General features: G+C 42.6%; 1 protein-coding gene across 1 annotated transcript; it reads right to left on the bottom strand.

Annotated features, from left to right (window-relative positions):
* Positions 1 to 3,202: 3,202 nt before the first annotated feature.
* On the bottom strand, positions 3,203 to 21,989 carry BUB1 (BUB1 mitotic checkpoint serine/threonine kinase). The gene is made up of 25 exons (XM_065739414.1): positions 21,967 to 21,989; positions 21,823 to 21,882; positions 21,609 to 21,753; positions 19,999 to 20,195; positions 18,961 to 19,001; positions 18,185 to 18,291; positions 17,284 to 17,333; positions 16,978 to 17,168; positions 16,476 to 16,636; positions 15,848 to 16,182; positions 14,930 to 14,982; positions 13,216 to 13,353; positions 12,201 to 12,296; positions 11,200 to 11,287; positions 10,765 to 10,837; positions 9,960 to 10,140; positions 9,300 to 9,378; positions 8,054 to 8,247; positions 7,369 to 7,509; positions 6,604 to 6,719; positions 5,036 to 5,197; positions 4,685 to 4,842; positions 4,418 to 4,595; positions 4,079 to 4,185; positions 3,203 to 3,668 (listed from the first exon to the last, which is right to left on the bottom strand). Exons 1-25 carry the CDS (start codon positions 21,987 to 21,989, stop codon positions 3,473 to 3,475), a joined length of 3,270 nt encoding a protein of 1,089 aa, XP_065595486.1. The 3' UTR covers positions 3,203 to 3,472.
* Positions 21,990 to 22,187: the final 198 nt, after the last annotated feature.

The following is a 22,187-nucleotide window of genomic DNA, read 5'->3' as shown; positions in this document are numbered from 1 at the left end:
GGTCCTATTCTGCATGCAGAAGCACTGTAGGTTGCACTGTGAGCTGATGTATGAAATGAGCTCCTGCAGCTGGCAGAGCTCTGTGCCTGGCCGGGGAACAGCTGGCTCCAGCTCTGCACATAAGAAAATTCAAGGGAGGAGGAGAAAAAATCCCCAGTGCCGGGTGTTTATGTTTCAACCCTACTCCAGCTGATGTGCTCCAGCTGAGGGAGCCAGCCGGCTGTTTGGGATCAAACCTGGAGGCTTTCTCCACGCCACACCAGGGAGAGCAGGAGCAGGGAGCACGCCAGCAGCGTGCAGCAGGGCTGGGTGCTCCTGGAGGAGAGCAGCACACCGCACGTGGCACAGAGCCGCGGGGCTCTCCAGAGCTGGGAGAGGAAGATAAACAAGGAGGGAATTACCAAAAATGACACATGTGCTGCGGCCAATGCCCCTCCCGCCAACACAGGCTTTCCTACAGTGCAATTTGATTTATCAAAACAACAGGACGAGCGTTTCTCAGTACCTCTACAAGCCAAAGCAGCCTGCAATTTCAGCTCGCTGCGTCGCTGCCTTGCCCACTGCAAGTCCTGGCCAAAATGATGTCTCAGAATAGCAAGCCCTACAAAAAAAAAACAAACTCGACCTCCCCACCTCATGGCAAGTCTCAGCTTGTGAGCTGACTTCTCAGCACCCAGGTGATGCGTTGGGCAGCCCATGCTCAGTTTACCTATCCAGCCACGGGATGCCTTCCAAGTGCCTTCCAACTTGAGGGGAATGGCTACCAAAAAACAAAGTACACCTTAAATACAGTAAGAACAGGGAAATCTATGAAAATCTGTTGTTTGTCTCCCTCCTGTGGATAGATGCACAATAAATAACACCCTCACAGTACCTGGGGCTAATCCTGCACATTTCCAAAAGGGCTGGGGGGAAGTGGTGTTTGCACACAGCTCTGCTGGGGCTGGCAGGAGGAAAGCTGGGTCTGACCCACACCTCACTCACTGCTGGATGCTCCCAGAGGGCAGGATTAGGCTTTCAGAAAACAGCCCCGAAAACAGCATGGGGCAGCTGAACCCTTGGCACTTCTGCTGGAGGAAGGTCTCTTTAAAAAGTAATCTTAGGGAAGAAGAAGGAACAGGCAAATTACTGGTGAGACTTTGCTTGAATCGTTGTTGTTTTTCCAGAGTCAGCCTTTGGCAAGTCGGGCATGGTGACCAAAGCAACCCCTTTTCTGAAGGTTTAAGGTTCCAAAATAATAGCATTTTGTGCTGTCATTTTTGTACACAGAACTCCAAGCTACTCCCACCGTTCTAAAAGCTTTAAAACAGCCTCCACTCTGCTGCTAAAATATCTTTTTCCTATCCTGGAGGCAGCCCAGGCAGGCTGAGTCTGAACACTGGGATGTTACATGCTGGACCCACGTCTTTATGAATCACTCCAGCTGCTGTAGCTCCGGGTCACAGCTTCTCATGTTATCCTTTTGTGAAGAGCCTCAGAGCTGGGAACCTCCAGGTGAGCCCTGTATCTTAACAACAAAACTCACTCCACGAGCTGTTCACAGCTGGCACAGCGTCAGAGGAACAAAGTCAGTATTTACTCCAAAATCAATCAGCAGCCACAGAGGCTCAAAGGCAGGCAGCAGTAAGCCACAGTGTGCTTTTGGGGCGAGCAGCCAAAGGCACACACCTGCTGCACGTGGCCGTCGCATGCCGGCACAGGGGACTGCCTTGAGAGTCCTGAAATGGGGATCCTGGACTGAGAGGGAAGGCAGATTGGAGTGCTTCTGCACAGAGGTGCTAAGAGGTGAGGATCTAGGAAAGGGGCAGAGGTTTTAGCGGCAAATCTCAGCTGAACTGTGCTAAAGGATGTAGAGCAGCAAAAAGAAACGTCATCCTTTAGTTAAGAGAAGCTTAAGAGGCATCATCCCTGCATACAGGTGTAAAACAGCCCATTCCTGCCTGCAGCCCTGGCTATCCCCAGCATCCTTCGTATGTTCACTTGCAAGAATGAAAACACTGAACAATTTTCAAGAAGAGCAAAGGCAGAGAAAATCTGAAGATCTGCAAAGTTTTCTTGGTACACGCATGGATACATTGCTCCAAACAAGCAGTGTGCATGCTCCCCAAGCAAGATTACGTGGCTCCATGCACCCAAGCTTGGGTGTTCCTGTGGAGCTGCAGTGCTCAAGGCTGGCTGCTAGGTTTATTAAGAATACACACTTGCAAAGCCCAACAGGCTTGACATCTAGCATTTGACAAGATACCTGCAAGACAAGCTGAACTCCCAAGCAAGCAACTTGCACAGGTAATAGCAAATCAATGCACTGGTTTATTGGTCACTGTAGTTAAGACATGAAGAATTAGATAATTTTACCAAACAAAAAAAAAAAGAGGAAAAAGGAGTACTTGTAAAATAAATGTTTTCTGAGTTTTCCAGAGCTAGATGCCACAACACAACTTCTTGCCACAGTAGGGGAAAACAAAGGCTTGTAAAGACCAGGAAACACCTATTTCAGTTCCAGCAGGGACACACATTTGGGTCTCGCTTTTGCCCACACGTATAATAATTTTTGACTGTTCAGAAGCAAATTTAACAAAGAAGTGGCAGGCATGAGTTCAGTTCATTCTAACCCAGATCTTACCTATGCCAAATAAAAAAACCACCCAAAACTGAGATCAGCAGTTCCTGAGAAAAAGGTTAGGACAGAAGAGCTGTGAATATGCAAGCCACAAAACTCAAGGAATTGCAGTAGCAGCACTCTTGAATGTATGGACAAGTAGCTGTGTTCATCTTGTCACCAACTCCAAACTGTGCTCGCTCCTTAGTTATCTGCAGGTGGCTCCAGCAGCTCCTCTTAGGAGGGCAGGAACATATGGAAAACCTGTCCTTATGCATAGCAGGCTGTTTATTCCACGATGCAGCTGAGTCACAGAAGTTCACCCTTTTGTAGCCAGTAGTACAGACTATTTCATGTCACTCTTCTCTTAGAAGAGATTCTGGAGTCTTTCACAACGGTGGGATCTCAGGTCAGAATTAGATCTCAGTTTCCAGCAGCTTGCTCCTTCCACAGAGTTGTTTACTACTCCTCATATTAGGGAAAACATATCTTGAACACCTCACATACTCTGTTTAAAAGATCAGCCCGACTTCCACCTGACTGGATAGCATTTATCACATGTATCCTTCCTAGCCTATATACATTGGAAGTTGAAAGCAACTACTTCACCTGTACAACTCTTTCTCCCCTACAACATACTATGACTCCAGGCAGTCTCCAGCATGCCTGTGCCTCCCACACTGGAGCTGGGCAAGTCCAATTAACGCTTCATCTAGTTTTTAAACAGGTGACATTTCTGTGCTATTTCTTTCATGTAAACATGAAAGTTATCATTCCTGAAGCGAGGACAACAATGCTTACATTTAAAAGTTGTTATAAAAGGATTCCACATGCATGCCATTCCAATCCTCAATCGTTTTACAAGCTACACACCTATTTTCGTGCCCGTTTGTGCTCTATGAGCAACACAACAAGTCTGCTCCTAAGGAATTTAATTTCCTTTGCATACGACTTGCAAAATACGTCCTTCAGTCTGCTGCGCAAAACAGTTAGAGAAGGCAGGCTATGGCAATTCGGAATGTTTAGCATGATGTCAAAGAACTCTTTCCACAGCTCAGCATTGACAAGCCTGCAGAGAACCAAAAACAAAATAAAGGTATAAAAAAGTTTAAGTTTAAACTGCTGGAATACTATTTCCTGCATTTATCCATTCCCTCCCAACTACAGGTTGGAGCAACTGTAGAGAACACCACAGTTTCCATTGTGGCTTGCTACCTAGTGGATAAAAGAGATGATTCCCCATCAGCTGTTGATTCCTCCCTTCCAGGCAGCAAGAGAAGGCCACACAGTCCACATCACCTGCTGCTGAAAGACTTCCCATACAGATGTTCAGTAAGTTCTGTGAAGCAGTTCCCATGCAGTCAAACCCATGGCTTTTAGAGCACTAACACGTAAGTGCAAGCTGCAGCAAACAGAGAGTGGCTCTGGGTCTAAGGTTAACAGAAGAAGAAAGTTATTGAAAAGACCTTTGACACCAACCTTCGGAAGGTTCCTTCAGGCTTCCAAGTACCACTTTCATTCTTCACTTGCATGTAAGTACCAAACAGCATGCAGTAGACTGTTGCTGCAATGCCAAAGTAGTCTGTCTAAGTAGAGACAAGTTTCATATTAGAAAGGCATACCCAGACTACCAAAAACTACAGAAAACAATCAAAGAATCCAAAACAAAAAACTGTCACCATCTCTTGATCCCTTGGATCTAAAAGAGCAGTCTCCATAAGAAGAGAGACATGCAGAAGTGTATTATTTCTGTTGCCTATTTATGCTGAACGCATGCATAAAGCCCTGAATATTATGGCTGTCTCTACAACCTCTTACCTGGTAGTTCCATGGTTTCTGGGTCAGCATTTCAATACACTGGAACCCAGATGTTTCACACTTTGCAGTAAATGCAGTTCCTTCAGGAAAGAGTTTCATATCTATACTCTGTCCCAGATCAATGAGTGTCAGGCCATGAGAGAGATCATCTACGTCACATATATCATTGTCCAGAAACCTTAAACCAAGACAAGCAGCAGCAATAAGATGAGCATCAAGGCTAGAATACCACAATATGGTGGCACCTCATGTAAGGGAGATACTTGCCTCTCTCCAAGCATGAAATTATCAGGTTTAATGTCACCATGAATGATTTTGGAGCTATGGAGCTCTTCTACCATATGAAGAATTTTTACAGCAAAATAGATTACAAGTGCTTGAGGCATCACCTTTTCAGGAAGCTTTTTGTAAATGTTTATGGCATTCTGCATAAAAAAGAATCAAAGATAGGAAAGAACTATCAGCTACACAGAAACAACTCCACACAGATTGCACGTTCATACTGCTAATGAGCACAGACTAAGGTCACAGTGAAGTTCCATAAAGTGAAGAGACTTCTGCATATCATATCATATAGCAGCACTCAAAAAGGAACACAGATGTTCAGAGCACACTTACCAGCAAAGTTCCATAGTTGTAGAGCTCACCAACCAAAATACTTCCATTTTGAAAGAAATGAGCAGAATAAAGGTGGATATAAAGATGGTGTATACTTGGATCAAGTCTTTCTACCAGTTGGGTTGCTATGTAGAATTCCCAAGGATTGGCAGGTTTCTGGACCTGTAACCAAAAAGGTTATTTACTGGGTATATCTGTTAACAGTCAGAATTGCCTGGGTTGAAAAGGACCTTCAAGATCATCTGGTCTCAAGCCCCCTGCCATGGGCAGTCGCCAACAACTAGAGCAGGCTGCCCAGAGCCACATCCAGCCTCACCTTGAATGCCTTCAGGGATGGGGCATCCACCACCTCTCTGGGCAACCTGCTCCAGTGCATCACTGCCCTCTGAGTGAAACAATGCAGTTCTCCTCAGCTGTTTTACTTGAACATCACACTAATGTACCTAAGCACTTTTGATGAAACAAAATACTCATATTTACAATATTCAGCCTCATATATAATGCACTCAATCGTATTGAGGCACTGTTTCATTGCTTATATGCTCTTTAATAATACTTAAAACAGTCAGTCTTTAACGTTGATGTTTCAGTCTCCTGTTGGCAACATACACTTCGTTTAAGGGAAGGTTTACAACGAGTTCAAAGCAGGAAAGCCTGATTCTGAACATCAGGTATTTGGTATAGAGGGAGGAAGGAAGGAAATTTCTTAGACGCTACCTTCACGCATTGGAAAGCTCTTAGTTCAAGTGCTATACAAAAATATTTATTCATAGGAAGACTAAAGTATTGTAGATTCACAAAAAGATTTCAAAGCTATGAAAAAAAAAAGATCTGATGGGGGCAGGGTGTCAACTCAATCACACAGCCACATTTCAGCCAAGCTGTAGTAAGTGTACACATGGACTTTTAGCCAACAGGAGGGTTGCATGATCTAGTATAACCCTCTCGTGCTAAGCTGACCTCACAGTTGTGCAGACTTTCTTTTTGGCAGTAGTTCTGATGAAAGTCCATCCTATCACCTGTTGCTCATTCCTGCAGTGAAGCAGCCTGCAGAAGGGGAGAGCAGGGAGGGAGCTGCTCAATCTATGATCGCCATCTAGACAAGCTTGTTTGTTAATAAAACTGCACCCTAGAGGCATCAACCAGCAGAGTATGCAACAGCCAGCTGCCACCAGAAAGGCTGGCTGCATGCAAAATATTTGTGGGAAGCTAGGAGGTACGCACTTGGAAGGGAGCACGGCCCTTTCAGTGTGACCTCATAGCATGAGCTGTTGCATCAGCTTATAAATATTTTCATTTGCTGCGGACTAAGAACATTCACACAAACAGTCAGCTTTGTTCAGCTGAGAAAGATATCCTAAGAATTACAGCCAGGTTACTTGTGACTATTTGATAGAGAGAAGATTAAGAAGTCATCAAGAAAGGTAGATAAAAATAACTTTCCACATAGAATGCATCAGACGTTGCAGCACTCAAACTGAACATGGCTTGAGATCAGACCCGAGCAGAATTAATCCAGGGAGGTATTAGGTTTCAGGAAGACTACAGAATTTTCCAATACTACTTACCTTGAATATTACTTTCTGATTGTTTCTAGGGTCACTTGCATTCAGAACAGAAGCCTGGTAGACTTGAGCAAAAGCTCCTTCTCCAACCAAGCAGTCCACACGGACTGAGAGGGAACCTTTACCAGACAGAAGAGATTAACAGCAAGTCCTGCTTGCAAACTTCAGCAGGAAGACATAATTACTCAGCCAAAAGAAAACACACCACTTGTTAGTTAGTGCTTTAATGCTACTGCTAGGCTTTCTCTACTTGCTTTTCTTGCTAGTCATTCTTTTCATAAAAGAGAACCCGTAATCACCCTTGAGAAGGAGTACTGTAAAGTACCATGTACTAAAAAAATAAAAAAAATCAGTGTTTCTATTTTTGCTCGACTCCAAAGTGCATTTCTTAAAAAGTAAACACTAATGTTTACATACTAGTATGTTGCAATTACTGTCACACAGACTTTGTTGACAGAGGACTTGTGCTGTTCCATACAAAGTGCAAGAGTTGCATCATAGATTACCAGGAGAGGAAAACTAGTAAAAAAAATAGCAAAGGATTTTGCTCCTTCCTAAGAGCCCCAGTCAAAAACTGTTACAAACTACAAAAGACAAACAAAGAGATCTGACAAACAAAGATCTAATTTCAAATTCCTAGTCTAGATAGTCTGGAAGATAATTGGATATATGCATAAGTAAACTGGATTAGAAAAGTAAATATTTCAGAGGTTTCCAGAAAAATCTGTAGTAAGTGCATCAGAACAAAATGTTTGAAGTAGCTCTTACCAAAATGGAGTTCAGCCCTCACTTGGACAGCAGGAAGAGCAGATTTCCATTCAAAATAGTTGGCATAGGCACTGAGTGGCTTAGGAAGCTCTGACAAGAATTTGCAAATCAATTCCTTATCCCAAGGGTTCTCAACAAGGACTTCATAGAAAAAAGAAAAATATTTTAAGCCGTAAGGAAAGTGTCATTTCAAAGTGGTACCACAAGAATCGTAGAATGGCCTGGGTTGAAAAGGACCTCCAAGACCGTCTAGTTTCAAGCCCCCTGCCATATGCAGTTGCCAACTACTAGAGCAGGCTGCCCAGAGCCACATCCAGCCTTGCCTTGAACGCTTCCAGGGATGGGGCATCACAACGTCTCTGGGCAACCTGCTCCAGTGCATCACCAATCTGTGAGTGGAAAACTTCCTCCTAATGTCTAACCGAAATCTCTCAGTTTAAAACCATTTCCCCTTGTCCTATCACTATCAACCCACATAAGCAGGGGTAAACAAGCTTATACTTGAATAATTGATCTGTGCTTGACCTTCCTTCTACTGCTTGTGTATAAGCAGGAATTTCTTTGCAGGAGCCACAAGACCTCGTGTAATGACCACCTTCACAGCAGAACAAAGCATTACTCCAAGAACACAACACTGCTCTAGTCTCAGACTTCACAGAAGAAAACCATAGCCAAGGCTCCATACCTGAAGTTTCACCAGTCCTGGCTGTCCTGTCATGCTCAGTTCTGGACAGTTTTTCTTGGGAAGACTTGTCCCCCTCAACAGATAAAGAATATTCAGCTCTACAATTCGTAGTCTGCTCGTGTAAATTGTGAGCAGTTGCAGTGATGGTATTTCCTTGACATTCTTTTTGTCTTGCAGTGTGATTAAGAGCAGGGCTACGTATTTAAGAAAAAACAAACAGCTTTTAATTGGTAGTACTGCCACGCCATTTTTACCTCTTCAGCAAATCAGAAGTACAAATACCCGTACTTGCTGCTTTTGCCATAAGCATAAGAACTCAGGGCATGGCTAACCATATAAAGAAAAAGAACAGCGTCTACAAGCTATGTCTTTTACTTCAAGCAGCAAATAAATCTGTTCAAAGCCAATGGAGTCCAGCAGACTTATCAGCATCCCTTATTTGCTCACGATTCTTTCAAGCATTGCAATCATTGACTCCTTAATAATGCCTGCATGTTGTTTCTGACAAAACCTTCTGTAGAACAGCTCACACTCCAGATCGAAGACACTTCACACACCAGCAGTTCTGCTCAGCTGCTCCAACCTCCACATTAATAACACTGAAAAAGGCACCCCACAACAGGAAGCACACAGGCAGAATTGACAGGGTGAAGTTTGCCTTTAAACGCATGTATTAAGTCCTCTGCTTGATCATGATTTTATCAAATCATTGAAAATGGTTTTTGCACCTGATGTGAAATGTCCACTACAAAAAAAAAGGTACTGTTGAGCCTCTCATGGAAACTCTTTAAAAAGACACTAAGGGGAGGTTCAGACAGCCACCAATGCAATAATTAAGTTGCTGTAGTTGATGAGTCAGGCCTTTGTCAAACGTGTCACTTTCACCCACACATTCTGCAAACCCTGTTTCCCCAAATGCTGCAGTAGCAACTAGCTCTTATTGTGGCCTCCCAGGGACAGTAACAGATTTACAGCATCCATACAATAGAGCACTTGATACCCGTGCTGTGTACCAGCAAACTGAAGTTACACAAGCATTTTTATGGATATTATCACCATGCCTAGGTTCACGCAGCTACACAGAGTGCTAATACGTATGCTAAACAGAGTCAAGCTGATACCAATACATTAGCTCCAGATTACTTGGAGGACACGATCCAATCGTAACACAGCAGAGTTGCCTACTCCAGCATAAATTTACATTGCAACCTGATGTCCTGAAAATCTCAGCCAGTCAGTGTCATACCTTAGCTTCTTAGTTTTTGCCTTCTTGTGCAGTTCTTCGGAAAACTCCAAATCCATTTGCTGCAAGTCATTCTTGGAAACTGAACAAAGGGAGTAGCAACAATAACACATGCTTATTTTGCCCAAAAGGCAAGCACATTTAGAATATTATTTCCAACACAAGAAGTCACACTGCAGCTGTGCAAGTTACTGAGGTATCACGAGAGCTAGAACTGAACGAGCTTATTTTAAAGTAGACAAAGGAAATACAGTAGCCTGACTTGTTTAGAAAAGGGTATTCCAGGACTGAGAGAGAGGTAGAGAAAAATAAGGGTTCTCACCAAAGAAGGCGATGCTGGGATTTCAGTCAACCATTTAACTTTTCTCAGACTCTGGAAAACCCTCTGCAGAGGTTCAAGATCAGAACAGTCAAAGGCTCACTAGTACCATGCCACCTTATCTTTTTTGCTTCCAATTAAAAAAACAAATTGGAAAGCCTAAGTGCTGGGACTGCCCATGACCCTAGTTGCTTTTTTTGCAGAGGATTTGCATTCAGAAGTTGCAGCACCGGGAGCAATACCTGTACTTCACTTGGCAAGGCCCACAGGGTAACGAGGGCACAGAAATGAAGGTAAGATGCATTGAATTGGATGCTCTGAACCTGAAGCATTCACTGTTTTACCTCTGTCCTCCAAAGCTTGCCGTGAATGTACTGACAGGTAATTAAACGGTGTTGATACAAGCCGGGCAGCTTCTGTAAAGTCTCTTGTGTTGTTTGGACAGGAAGCTAATGTTTTATTAGTACATGATGCATTCCACACTATACAATCATCCTGCAAGAACTCTGGTGTCCTCGTCTCTTCCTAGACAGGAAAATAAATACACAGACTTAAGCCATCAAAACTCACCTGACAGATCAGCAGTGTAACGTGCTAGCAGTCACTCTCAATAACAGAGTCTGCATGTGCCAACGTGCAAAAAAAATAAAGGAGTGGCAATATAATCTAAATCACAGGCTTATATAGTTCTGTATCAGATCTGCATGTTTGCAATAATCAACCACACAGCAAAATGCTGGACATTAAGAAATTGCCATAGTAGTGTGAAGAAGCCCAAAGTTTAAGCAGCATAAAGTTCAGCACTTCTCCACAGCAATGGAAAGTGCTAGGTGGTTAGCACAACTTAAGCAACTCTGGCTCCCTGTCATTCCTTCCCCAATACAGATGCCAAACCTACACATCAGCCACAATCACATTTGTTCTGGAAATAGAGGCCTCCCCTATTAAGCTCCTAGGTTTCCGTTTTTGTTTTAAAATGAAAACTAATGACTGAAAACGCTCATCTCACTGGCAGAAAACAGACAGGAATATCTAGACCTTAATGAGGTATGGGTGCCGCAGGACAGGGATAGAACAAATATATATCCCCTCTGACTACCTAGTCCATTGCTGTCAAGGCTAATTCTTGCAATAAGATGGAAAAGTCACCTCTGTGCACTCAGTCAAGGGACGCTCTCCAATAGTTCTGAGCTCTTCTGTCTTTGTTTTTGGCAGCAGGATCCTGACAAAACAGGTAGTTTAGAATAACTTTTCCCTAGAAACTTTTCAAAGGAGACTGATGGCAAGACAGACAAGTAAAAAGAAACCCATTTCTGCATAACCCACAGAAGCTGCAGAAGCTCGAAGAAACAAGCTATCCACACTTGTCTAGAAAATTAAGGATCTTAAGAACACTGCCCAAAACAGGAAAGTTGCGAAATTCTACACAGAAGCAACAGCAGCTTTCTCAGGCCACTTTCCCACAGCTGACACTGATCAGTCCTCATATTGCAAACACAGACATAGAAAAACTGTACATATAGAATGGACTCTGTTCCATATCTTCTTAATAAGCCTAACTCACTTGTTGATTTTTCTCCTTACCTGTTGTTCTCTTTCTCATTTTCATCTTCAAAGATAGAAAACATGGGTACCACAGGGGCGACATTAGCTTTCAAGGTTCCATCATGATCTTAAAAAGAAAAGATCACTAATCTTCACCCAATGGAGATTACAAAAATTCACATTTCACCCCCTAATCAAAAAGGTGATGGGAATGAATTTGTAGCTTTTCTTCCAGGCTATTGCTCTTATCTTCCACATCAGGCATAGATATATGCTAGAGCAACACGCCTAGTAGTAGCTATGATGCTTGTTTTGAGGATGGTCAGTAGCTTGATGAATTAGTTGGAGACATATGGACTTGAAATAGCTATGGTTTCTTACGAAGCTCAGGCAGAAACTTGAAGAAAACAAAGCAGATGGACAAAGCAAACATGCACGTGCTTGACACAAAGTAAGAGATGTGGTCATGGCTGCATTCAGCTTCACCAGGAGCGCCTCCAGAACTGCCACTCAGCTGGGCTTTCCTATAAACTTTTAGAAATGGGGAAGACCTCTCCATCTCAGAAGCAAACTATCCAGGAATACGTAAGCTTTCTTGGCTGCATCTGGCTGGTTGCAAAATATCTCTGAACTTAATGCTGTCTGAAAGCCAGGCAGTGACTTACAATCTTAGCTGTTACACATAAGCTGAAGATTCAGGCTAGCACCAGTCTGCAAAATGTTTTAGAAAAAAAAAATAACCTTAACTCTTTAAGTAGCAGCTGTGCTCTCTTCAAAGTTAAGGCTCTAAATACCACTGAAGTACCTACAAGGAATGTTAATAGGCTACTAGCAGTAAAGTACTCCTGCCTTCCTTAGGCTAACATCTAGAATCTTCTCAGTGAATTCATCAGCAAGTTAAGAAGGAACTTCACTCTGCACCTACTTAAACTTTTTACCTTAGAATTACGAGGACTGGTGAGTAAAGGTAAGCAGGAAGTAAAGGAGCGAAACCTCACGCCCCCCACTCCCCCCAAACAAACAAACAAAAAAGCACATGCCATTTTTGCAGAAAAAGGCTTCAAATTGCTCCTCACTTTCTTCAAGAGGAGATGCTTCAGGGAAGACAGGTGTTTGAAATACATCCATTAGAAATCCTTAAAAATAAATTAAAAAAAAAAAGACTATCATACAGCAAAAAATAAGTTGTCAGTTTCTCCAGTGTAGTAGTCAAACCAAATGGCAATTAATTATTACAATTCTTAGCATTTATCAAATACCAATGATCAATTATTGCTTGTTATTTCATTTGAACACTCCATATAATTGAGCAAAAAAATCTCAAAAGATGAGATTTAAAGTTCTCCTGAAGAAGCAACTTCTTTATCCTACTAGAGATTGGGATAACTAGTGAACACCACAAGCTCTGTATTCTTAAACTTTGTTGATTAATATTCGGCTGCAGTTTGCTGTATGGCAGTAGTTGAGAGGCTTACTATCAAAATTGAAGAACATGACAGGAGTGTACAAGGATAGAATAGTGTGAGGATGTTGTCACTCCATATCATCAGAATCAAAATTGAAATTTCCATTTTAGTATTTCAAAAAAACAATGTTTAGAAAAGATGATACCTATTTATTAAAAAGACTTCTTCCTTCAGGCATCCCTGTATCAGCTTTAGGGGAAGCTCAACTTCAACCAGAGTTATTATTCAGATCATTCCTCCATATTAGCCCGTTACAGGTCTGAGACACTGACAGTGCTGGCAAGAGCAGCTCAAGTAACATGCTGCCTGAAACAGCCTACCCTGGGGCTAACGACGTGTTAGTAATACATCTATTGCCTGAGATAAGCTTTACTCCTCCTGTCTTGGAAGAACACGAAGCGTTAGGTCATCCACCCAGCTGCAAAAGAAGAGTACTGTACCAACACCATTAATTCTACTTTTTTCTCTTTGAAAGAATGTTATAAATGCCCATTTGTAGAAAGCCTCACTGTATAGTCTGCTCCACCAAAATTAGCAAGCAACATCTTAGTCATTCCAGTGAAACTAACACATCATTCCAAATGCTTACCCAGTGCTTCTTTTGTATGAACTGTTGGTGAAGGTTGCACTTTGAATGGTGTTGCCTGCATTGCTCCCCCCAGTGAGGTATTTGGTGTAGCTTGAGAAGCATTTCCTGAAGCAAAGGAAGCATTTCCAGCTCTACTTACTGGAAAAGAAAACAATGAAACTATTTCTAAAGTAACCTGGGATTGTTTATTAACATTTCAGTAACCAGCAAGAGAAATAAACAAGAGGAGGAGCAGAATGAAAACTTGTGAGGTTTTGGAGCAGACTTTGGCTTATTCAGGGATCTGATTGTTGGGCTCCCAAGGGAGACTACCCTGGAGGGCAGAAGGGACCTTGGACAACCATTTGAGTCTTTGAAGACATCATTCTCAACTCACAGGAAAAATCCTTTCTGACACAGCGAGTCAAGCAGGCAGGAAGCCAGTAAGGACTCAGCAGAACTCAACAAACAAAAAAAAAGCACAGAAATTGGGAATAGGGACTGGATACACAGAAAAGATAATGAGAAATTGCCCAGATGTGCAGGGGTAGAAGAAAGAAAGCTAGGTAGGATTGGAACTAGTGAGAGATGTGGCAACAAGGGCTTCTTGTATAAAAAAAAAACAGGGAAACTGAGGAAAGCAAGCTCACTACTCAGTGGGATAGATGACCTAGCGAAAGATGACATGGAAAAGAGTGTTTTGCCTTCATTCTTGCTCTGAAGTCTGTCCCCAGGCCCTGGAAGGATCTGGCAGAGAGCTGAAGAAGCATTACATGCAAAGCCTAGAGTTCCCAGACAGACAAGGTTAGTTTGCACAAGGCTAATGTTAATAAACAGCCCACAAGCACTAGCAGTTGAAAACTGGAAGGGATCAGTAGATCTTACGGTCTATTTCTGTCTGTATGAATCATCATTTCAGCCAGGTTACAGTTGTATTTCAGCATTTTGGGCTCATTTCTCTGCCACATCACCTCTGCAGGTGAGTAGTGGAAGAAAAAACATGCTCCCAGTAATCTGCCTGCTTTAACCTGAGAAAAATACCCTCCTAAGGGCAAATAATCATTTAACCACTTAAAAGATGGCACCCCAAAATAATTAGCAAAAGGCTCATCTTCTCTGGAATACCACAGTTCACTAAAACCAATAGCTATTGGTGGTGACTGTGACCAGTACTGATTGTTGATGAGAAGGCAAAAGTGTCAGCAACAGCCAACCATTAAAACTCCCACAGAAACTCATTTGAAATGGGAAATATGGAATACCATCTTGATGCAGAACTGCAAGTAATAGAGTGGTCCAACAGAAGCTCAGGAAGTCACTATTGATTTTCTACTCCTACATCCTACCCTATATAATTTTAGGTATGTATGCATCCAGCAGACTTCCGGACAAAGAACTAATTAAGATTCATCCTACAGAATTCTTGCTATAACTCAAAGTTCTTACATTTCAATTGAAAAGAAATGTCAATAGTTAAGCATTCTTGTCAGTTAAAGAATTTATTTCTTGTTTAAAATTGAACGAAAATACGAAAAAAAACGGTGTCTTTCCATATTTGATGTAGAATTTCTGGCATGGAGAAAGGCTACAAATAAAGCCCCACATGCATTCACGCTGACCGTTAGGAACTTCCAGATAAGATGGTCTAGGTCCACCAAAACCGAAATGTTACATGCTATTCATCCTCAGCCAGTTCAGACATGCAGCTACACTGGTCTCTGTCAGAACTTATTACCTTCCACATCTGTGCAAGTAGTTAGTCCAGTGGATGATGTCTTTTTAGAGTGCCTTCAAATAAAAGATTAAAAAATCATTAGCTTGAAATAAATGACTTTCTTTACAAGACTTATTAGTAAAATGCTTTAAGCAGTAAGAAGGCTTTCCCAGATCTAAAACACAAAAAAAAACATCACAGAGATGTCAGCGATCCTACAGTCTTTCCCACAAAGGACATGAAAACAAAGTCAAAAGAAAACTTTAGAGATTGACCTGCCCCCACTCTGTCCAAGATTCTCACACAGTTGCTAATTGTCAAAACTAGAAACGGAACAGAGTCCTTTCAAAAAGATAAAAACACAGCCATCATTCTTGGCTACTTCTTTGCTTCCAAGTAAACCCCTGACATAAACAAGTGACAACCAGTTCCATTTCTTCCTGTTGGTCAAGTCTACTCAGACATGCTTTCTTTGCACACCTAGGCTTCTCCCCCGACACTAAACTGTTTCTTTTATTAGCTGTCATATAAAAGAAAACATGAAAAATAAATACAAGCATTTTTTTCATCTCCAGAGACCTTAGGAGCCAAGATGTAACATCTGGGATTTGCATGAACCAAGCACATTCCGAAGTTTATTTCGGGCATGCCAGGGACACAAATGCTGAGTAATCACTTTGGTAATGCACTGAATTTACTCTTAGTTAACTAACACACATAGGCTCAAAGGGATTAAAAACTGAAATGAGGACCATAACTTTAAGTTTGACCTGTGTCTTCTAAAGGCTGGGTTCCACAAGCTAATTTAGATTTTTTCATTAGAGGAAGAAAAAGACTGCCTTCCCCCCCCCCCCCTCCCCCAAGATAATTCTCAACTTTAAGTAAAGATACAGAAGTCTAGACAGTCTGCAGGGTGAGAATTAGCCTATTCATACATACTCTTCTCCAGCGCTCCACTGAACAGATGAGTCAGAATGTGCTCGTTCCTGAGCTGGAACATTACTGAATGGAGGGTCTAACAAACGATTCTGGACTTCTCTAAGCTCTCGTTGAGTTGTGATTGCATCCTTCATGTACGTTGCTTTCATCAAGGAGGCTGATGTCATCCAGTGGCTGGCTGGTTTTGCTGACTCCAGTGTAAGAGATTTTGATAATGAATTACTTGACTGAGGCTGGTCCGGTACCAGACCTTGCTGTGGTTGCAGACCTGAGCTTTGGCACGATGCCACCCTGTTCTCCTGGAGAGCTGCACTGAGTGCCACATGTGGATGTACCTTTAGAAACAAGAAACAGTGTTTTAACCCCCAGAGGCCCCACACGTGTATAACCACTGCCATTTTGCATAACTCATAACTGCTGCTCACATTTCAGAGAGCATTCAGAGGCAAAAAATCAGTCTTTGAGGTTCGTATTTCAAGTTACACCAGGTATCTATACTAGTCAGACACCGCAGCCTCGACTTCCAGATATGGTTAACACACCACTCCAGTTACCATCTAAAGCACAGTTAATTTGTTAAGAGATATTTTTATGAGGAGTGCTCCTACTGATCGTAATACACACTCACCACTGTCTTATTTGGTGCAACAGATGTTGCAGATGCCGATTCCAGTTTAGTTTCCTCCAAGCTTTTGGTGAGCTGAGTGAGATGTTCTAGCTTCTGCTGCAGGGCTTGCAGTTCGAGGAGAGCTGCTTCTTTTCTCCTCATGAACTCCTTCTCTTCCTCTTCTAAAGAAGAAATATTGATGTCATTAAAAAGTTAATTTGTTTGTTTTGTTTACAAAGTTCTAGGCTCAAGAAGAGAAAAATCCAGGGATGAGTTTAAATTCTAAATAAAATCCAGCTAGTTTAGGAATCTAGTCCTTGAAGAACTTGAATTTGAACACCATTACACTTCAGTTGATTGGCACATTAACTGATATTTCAAGCTTACTCCATCCTGGTTTTGAACTTTCATAAAATTTTTAGGCTTTAACAGAGAGTTAGAAAATTCATGAGTACAGACAGGTACTAGATCTCCAAAAACATGAGAAAGCTTTTGAAATGGCCAGGTGGAAATGGAACAATACCCTGTTCTTTTTGTCTTTTTAAGCGCTTGTATTTCTTGAGGTATCGGTTGGCTCTCAGCTCCTCAAACGAAAGTTCAGAGCCTTCACAAACGAGCAGGTATTTATCATACATTGCGACCTGTTCGCATTCAACAGCAGAAGACGACGACGTAGGAAGAACTTCAGATTTAGAGATGTATGTAACACATATCCTGTGAGGAAAAATTAAAAAAAAAGTACTATTTCAGCTCACTAATTTTGTTCTAGGAGCATGTTAATTTTCCCCACAGAGGACTGTCATGTTATTTTTTCCTTTTTTAAACTTACACTTGTCTTCCTTCAGAAGAGCAGGACTGAGTAGTAGCAGAATCAGGACCCTGAAGTTGCTGAGTGAGGAAGAAAGAAATCCAATATTATAGGTAGCCATCCATTCTGAAAGACTAGCAAGCAGGAAGTCCCTAAGACTTAACTCTAATTAAAGAGGTGGCAACTCAGGCCACGAGCATAGCAGCAGATCAGAAAGAGTTCTACAAGTTGCAAGAGCTTGAGAAATCTACTCCTGAAGAATTAGCTGTTTAACAGTTTGCTGTAACCTCAGACCTTTTGGAAGATGAGCAAGATCCCAGAGAATCCAGACAGATGTAGATCTGGAAACTGCAGTCCTCAGAAGGATTCTGGGACTACTTGAAGATGTTTTGTATTTCAAAATAATATGAGTATATAAGTTAGAGATCACTTGAGTTGTTAAGAACTTCCAGAATCATCTCCTGATGATTTCCTAGATCAACAGGCTGACTTCCAAAAGAAGCCACCATCCCACTGAGTACTAATTGATAAATTTTTCTTCTTCCTCAGGTATTATCTTCTATTCATTCAAGAGCATACAAAAATGTAACTTGAAATTCACAGAAATTCAGTGACGTTGATATTCAAGAAGCATGAGTGACAAAATGCTATTGATAATACTATTCCTCCAAAGCAGCAGTAGCTAGATGTATGGATCACTCTGTGATTACCAGAAACATGCTGAGTGATTACAAAGAACTCTTAGTAGTCAGAATATTTCTATGAAGATGTGATGCTTAGAGCATAAAAAACACCACTGTCATGATACCTGGAAGATATTGTCAGAATATTCTGGTTTTCTTATTCAGTGACACTCTCCAATCTAAATGTTAGATGAGTGTTCCAAACTTCCCTTTAATAACTTACATCCCAAGTCTGTTACCTGATTCCTGCACGTGTATGCCGGATCGTTAACAAGTGTAACACCTGTTTGAGTAGACATTTGATTTTCAGCATTTGAAGTTTGAAGTGGCTTCACAGTAGCAGCACCTGGGATACATCATATTGGTTTGTATTAATGAGTAGTAAGATCCCTCCCCTATTAATAACTTCAAGCATTAGAAAACTGACACTTCATTTGAACACTTAAGAAAACAGAAGAAAATCAGTTTCTACAGGCAAAGTATTACACTTTGTAGCCACTAAACTAGCTCTGAAATTTAATGAAAGCCCTCTGTTCAGTCTTCTACAGTGCACATTATCACATTCTCAAACATTACTATCATTTTCAATATCAATGACAGAACACTACCCAAGTCTGGTAAGGGGCACAAGCTGACCACCAAGTTGAATGTTAAGTTTTGTTATTAAAATGCTATTACTCTGATTTTTGAGCTGCTACTGAAATTATTTCTTATTTCAATTACTTACGCTACCAACTACATAAGGATTGTATTGAAATTGCAAGATCTGAATCTTCAGTTGCTTCACTGAAATAAGCCTCTGCTGGATGCTTTGACATCTGAATGTTTAAGAACAGAATCAACACAGCAGGTTTCCTGTGCAGAGCTCTATTAACTGAAGATCCACTTAGAGATCAGATTAGCTGAGAGAAATGAAGCACGCAACAGCGTCCTTCACCATGACAAAACTCACTGATTGAGGTAAAAGATTACTCTAATTTTGGTACACCTCACAGGCAAATATCTGTAGCCTCACCTTGCAGAGGAGGATTCCAAGGATTGTAATTCTGCAGCCAGCTAAATTGCAAGAAACATCAGTTGTTATTAAGTAACCTGTTCCCCCATCCATTTCCACCCACCCCCCAGGAACCTTTGATTTCTTTACACGATCATGGTGCTTAGACATTACACTAAAACACTCAGAGTAGTTACAGGACCCTTACTGTACATTCACATATACCGTAGTATATATAAAAATAAAAAAGCTCTGCCATACACAATAAGAGTTGGAGATTGGGTTCTTGTTTTATCATCAGCAGAGGAAGCATCTCACGATAAGCACCAGCTCTATCATCTCCAACAGCTAAATGCTAAACTCCAGCACACACCTACTCACAGTGAAGTGATGAGCACAAGAAACTGAACATACATATGACAGTCAACATGTCTCCAACATAGACTTGAAATTCAGATCAGGAACTGATACCTAATTTCACTGCAGTTCCAGCTATTGCTGTTAACCAGAAATCAAGGAACATCCAAAATCAACTGTCAGCAGAACTGCATCCAGTTGGCAGTCACTGGAAGTAAATGCAGCTATGGAGTGACATACAGGCAAGTGACATACCATCATAAGCATACGGTCATTTGACAAGTTGGAGGCCATTAACACAGCCAATTACTTCAACATTCAACTAACAAAGTTCACACATAGCAAATCCAGGGTAGGTTTCCTACAGTAGGACAGGTTATGCTATAACTTTTATCTATTTGAAAAAGGACAGAAGATGAATCAGCTAGTTGCAGCATTTTCTTTTCCTTGGGCCTCCTTCACCAGAGGTACTGCACTACAGGCTTTCTTAATACAGCCTCCAAAACAGCCAGCAAACATTGAAGAGCAAAGAATAATTCTTAAGCTTACACCTGCATTTCCCAGCAATAACCACTGGTCTGCCTCTGCTATAGCACAGCATATCTAACTAAGGAAAAAAAAAATTCAACAAAAAACCACAACACCATCCACAACTGAACACTATTCAAATATTTAAATAATTAAGAGGTGCTTCAGAATTACCAGTACAGCTGTTGCAGGTTCTCTTGTGGTTGTGCCTGGTTGCGAAGTCCTTTCTGAACAACAGATACTGCACACTGCACAAGGCCTTCTTTCACAAGCTGCTGAGCCCAAGCAATGTAGAAGGCAGAGGCGGATGTACCAATTCCCTGACCACACAGGTAGTCAAAATACACGCAAGGAGGATTGACAAACTCTGCCTGCACAAGACAAAGACACACAACCCATTAGCTCATTCAAAAAGATCTAAGGAAATCACAAGCAAAACAGAATAACAATTTCTTATTTACCATAGTAGGAAAGCACTGTTTTCTAAAGATGCAAATATTCAGTAGATAAAATAACTTTCATAAGCTAAACAGCTTAATAAGAAGGCTTAAAAAGACCGTACATGTTACCCCTCAACAAGATTGGAAAGATCTCAGTACTCTTAGTAAGGACAAGACTAGTATTTCAAGCCACGTCCCTGAAGACGCCTTTTCCTCAATCCAGACTTACCTGTACTGTAGGAGTGGAACAGGACAAACACCTGTTCTATCTACATTGTAAAACACATTAAATTGACCAGGTCAAAGGCAGCCAAGCTACACTTAGAGGTGTAAAAAAACATGATTTTTTTTTCTATATGGGTGAAAAACTACCATTAGTTATTAATCATCTAATGATAATACTGTGAGGGGAAAGTTCCTACAATTAGGTGTAGCTGGGGAGATCTCAGGTGAAAAGCATGGTAACCCAAGTGGTTCTTCTCCTCTGTATAGCTGGAGGACAGATAAGGCTGGGCTAGGAACAAAAACCTCTTGTTAAGTAACACCTACCTGCAAGGATGACATTATAAGCAAAATCTGTGATAAACTGGTGATGCTGTAGCAGAAGGGATCTGTTTGACAAGGCAGAACAGGCCCTGTGCTGCCTCCCCAGCCAGGCAAGTAAGGCTGCAAGCCACAGACTTTGAAGAATGGCAAGGGAGCAGGGTGGAAAGGTCTTGGTGTAGAACCATAGAATCACCAAGGTTGGAAAAAGCCTACAAGATCATCCAGTTCAATCATCCACCTATCACCAATTGTTCTCACTAATCCATGTTCCTCAACGTTCCTTGAGTACCTCCAGGGTTGGTGACTCCACCACTTCCCTGGGCAGCCTGTGCCACTGCCTCATCACTGTCTAGGAGAAGATCTAGGAGAAGAAATGTTTTCTAATATCCAATGTGACCCTCCCCAGGCACAACGTGTGGCCATCCCCTCTCGTCCTATGGCTGTTCCCTGGGAGCAGAGGCCGGCCCCACTTCACACAGCCTCCTTTCAGGTCGTTGCAGAGAGCGATGAGGTCTCCCCTGATCCTCCTCTTCTCCAGACTGAACAGCCCCATTCCCTCAGCTGCTCCCATCACACAGTGCTCCAGACCCCTCACAGCTCCACTGCCCTTCTCTGGACACACTCTGGGACACCGATGTCCTTCTTGTAGGGTAAATAACTGGGGGCCAAGAGGGAAAGGGTCCAAACACACACAACTTAGGAAGCAAAGGAACTGTGGCTTTCAGCCACAGAGCTACCAAGCAGGAGGAAGCTCTAACTTCTTTGGACAGCTACATTTTCACGAAAGCTCACACCTACCAGCTTAACGCAGTGGTCCACGAATCTCCCATCCTGGTGGTACCTGCCGTCAGCCAGAAACGCCTTCAGAAGCCGCTCCAGGAGGTGAGGCAGCCGCTTCCGCTTCTCCTGAGGCGGGAGAGAGCCCTCTATCCACTGCACGTACCTGGGACGAGAAGCGGCAGGTCAGAGACGCGCCAAGCACCGCACACGGCCGAGCAGCCTGCGCACCGACCTGTCCCACGGCTCCAGCGGGTCGCTCCCTTGGTAGTTGAGAATCTGCGCCTCGTAACTGCTGTAAAACAAACAACGGTCAGGCCGGGCCCGTCTCACACGCTCCCTCAGCGCCGCACTCCGCTTTCCGCCGGGACCCACTCACCGCACAACTTCCTCCTCATCCATCCTTGCTCCACACTGCCCCAACCGTCCCAACCGCCACCGATTTAAACTCGCCGCGCATGCGCAGTGCGAGCCGCCGCTGCACGCCCATTGGTCGAGCCGTTCGGCCAATCCCACTCACCGCCGCCGCCAAGCCCCGCCTCCCTCTGCTTCTCGCTGCTCCGCGGGCATATAACGCCTCAGCGGTCCCGTGCGGTGCGG

This window comes from Cyrtonyx montezumae, unplaced genomic scaffold, assembly GCF_038088225.1.
Source record: "Cyrtonyx montezumae isolate F1298 unplaced genomic scaffold, pur_monq_1.0 scaffold_24, whole genome shotgun sequence".
Taxonomy (NCBI): Eukaryota; Metazoa; Chordata; class Aves; order Galliformes; family Odontophoridae; genus Cyrtonyx; species Cyrtonyx montezumae.
Note: the sequence above shows the minus strand (reverse complement) of the source record. Positions and strands in the feature narration are given on the sequence as shown.

Coding starts and splice junctions, on each gene's coding strand:
- BUB1 (XM_065739414.1), bottom strand. CDS start 21,989: ATGGATGAGGAGGAAGTTGTGCG. Junction 21,883..21,966: donor GATGAGGAGGAAGTTGTGCG/GTGAGTGGGTCC, acceptor TTTGTTTTACAG/CAGTTACGAGGCGCAGATTC. Junction 8,248..9,299: donor GCAAAAACTAAGAAGCTAAG/GTATGACACTGA, acceptor TTAAATACGTAG/CCCTGCTCTTAATCACACTG.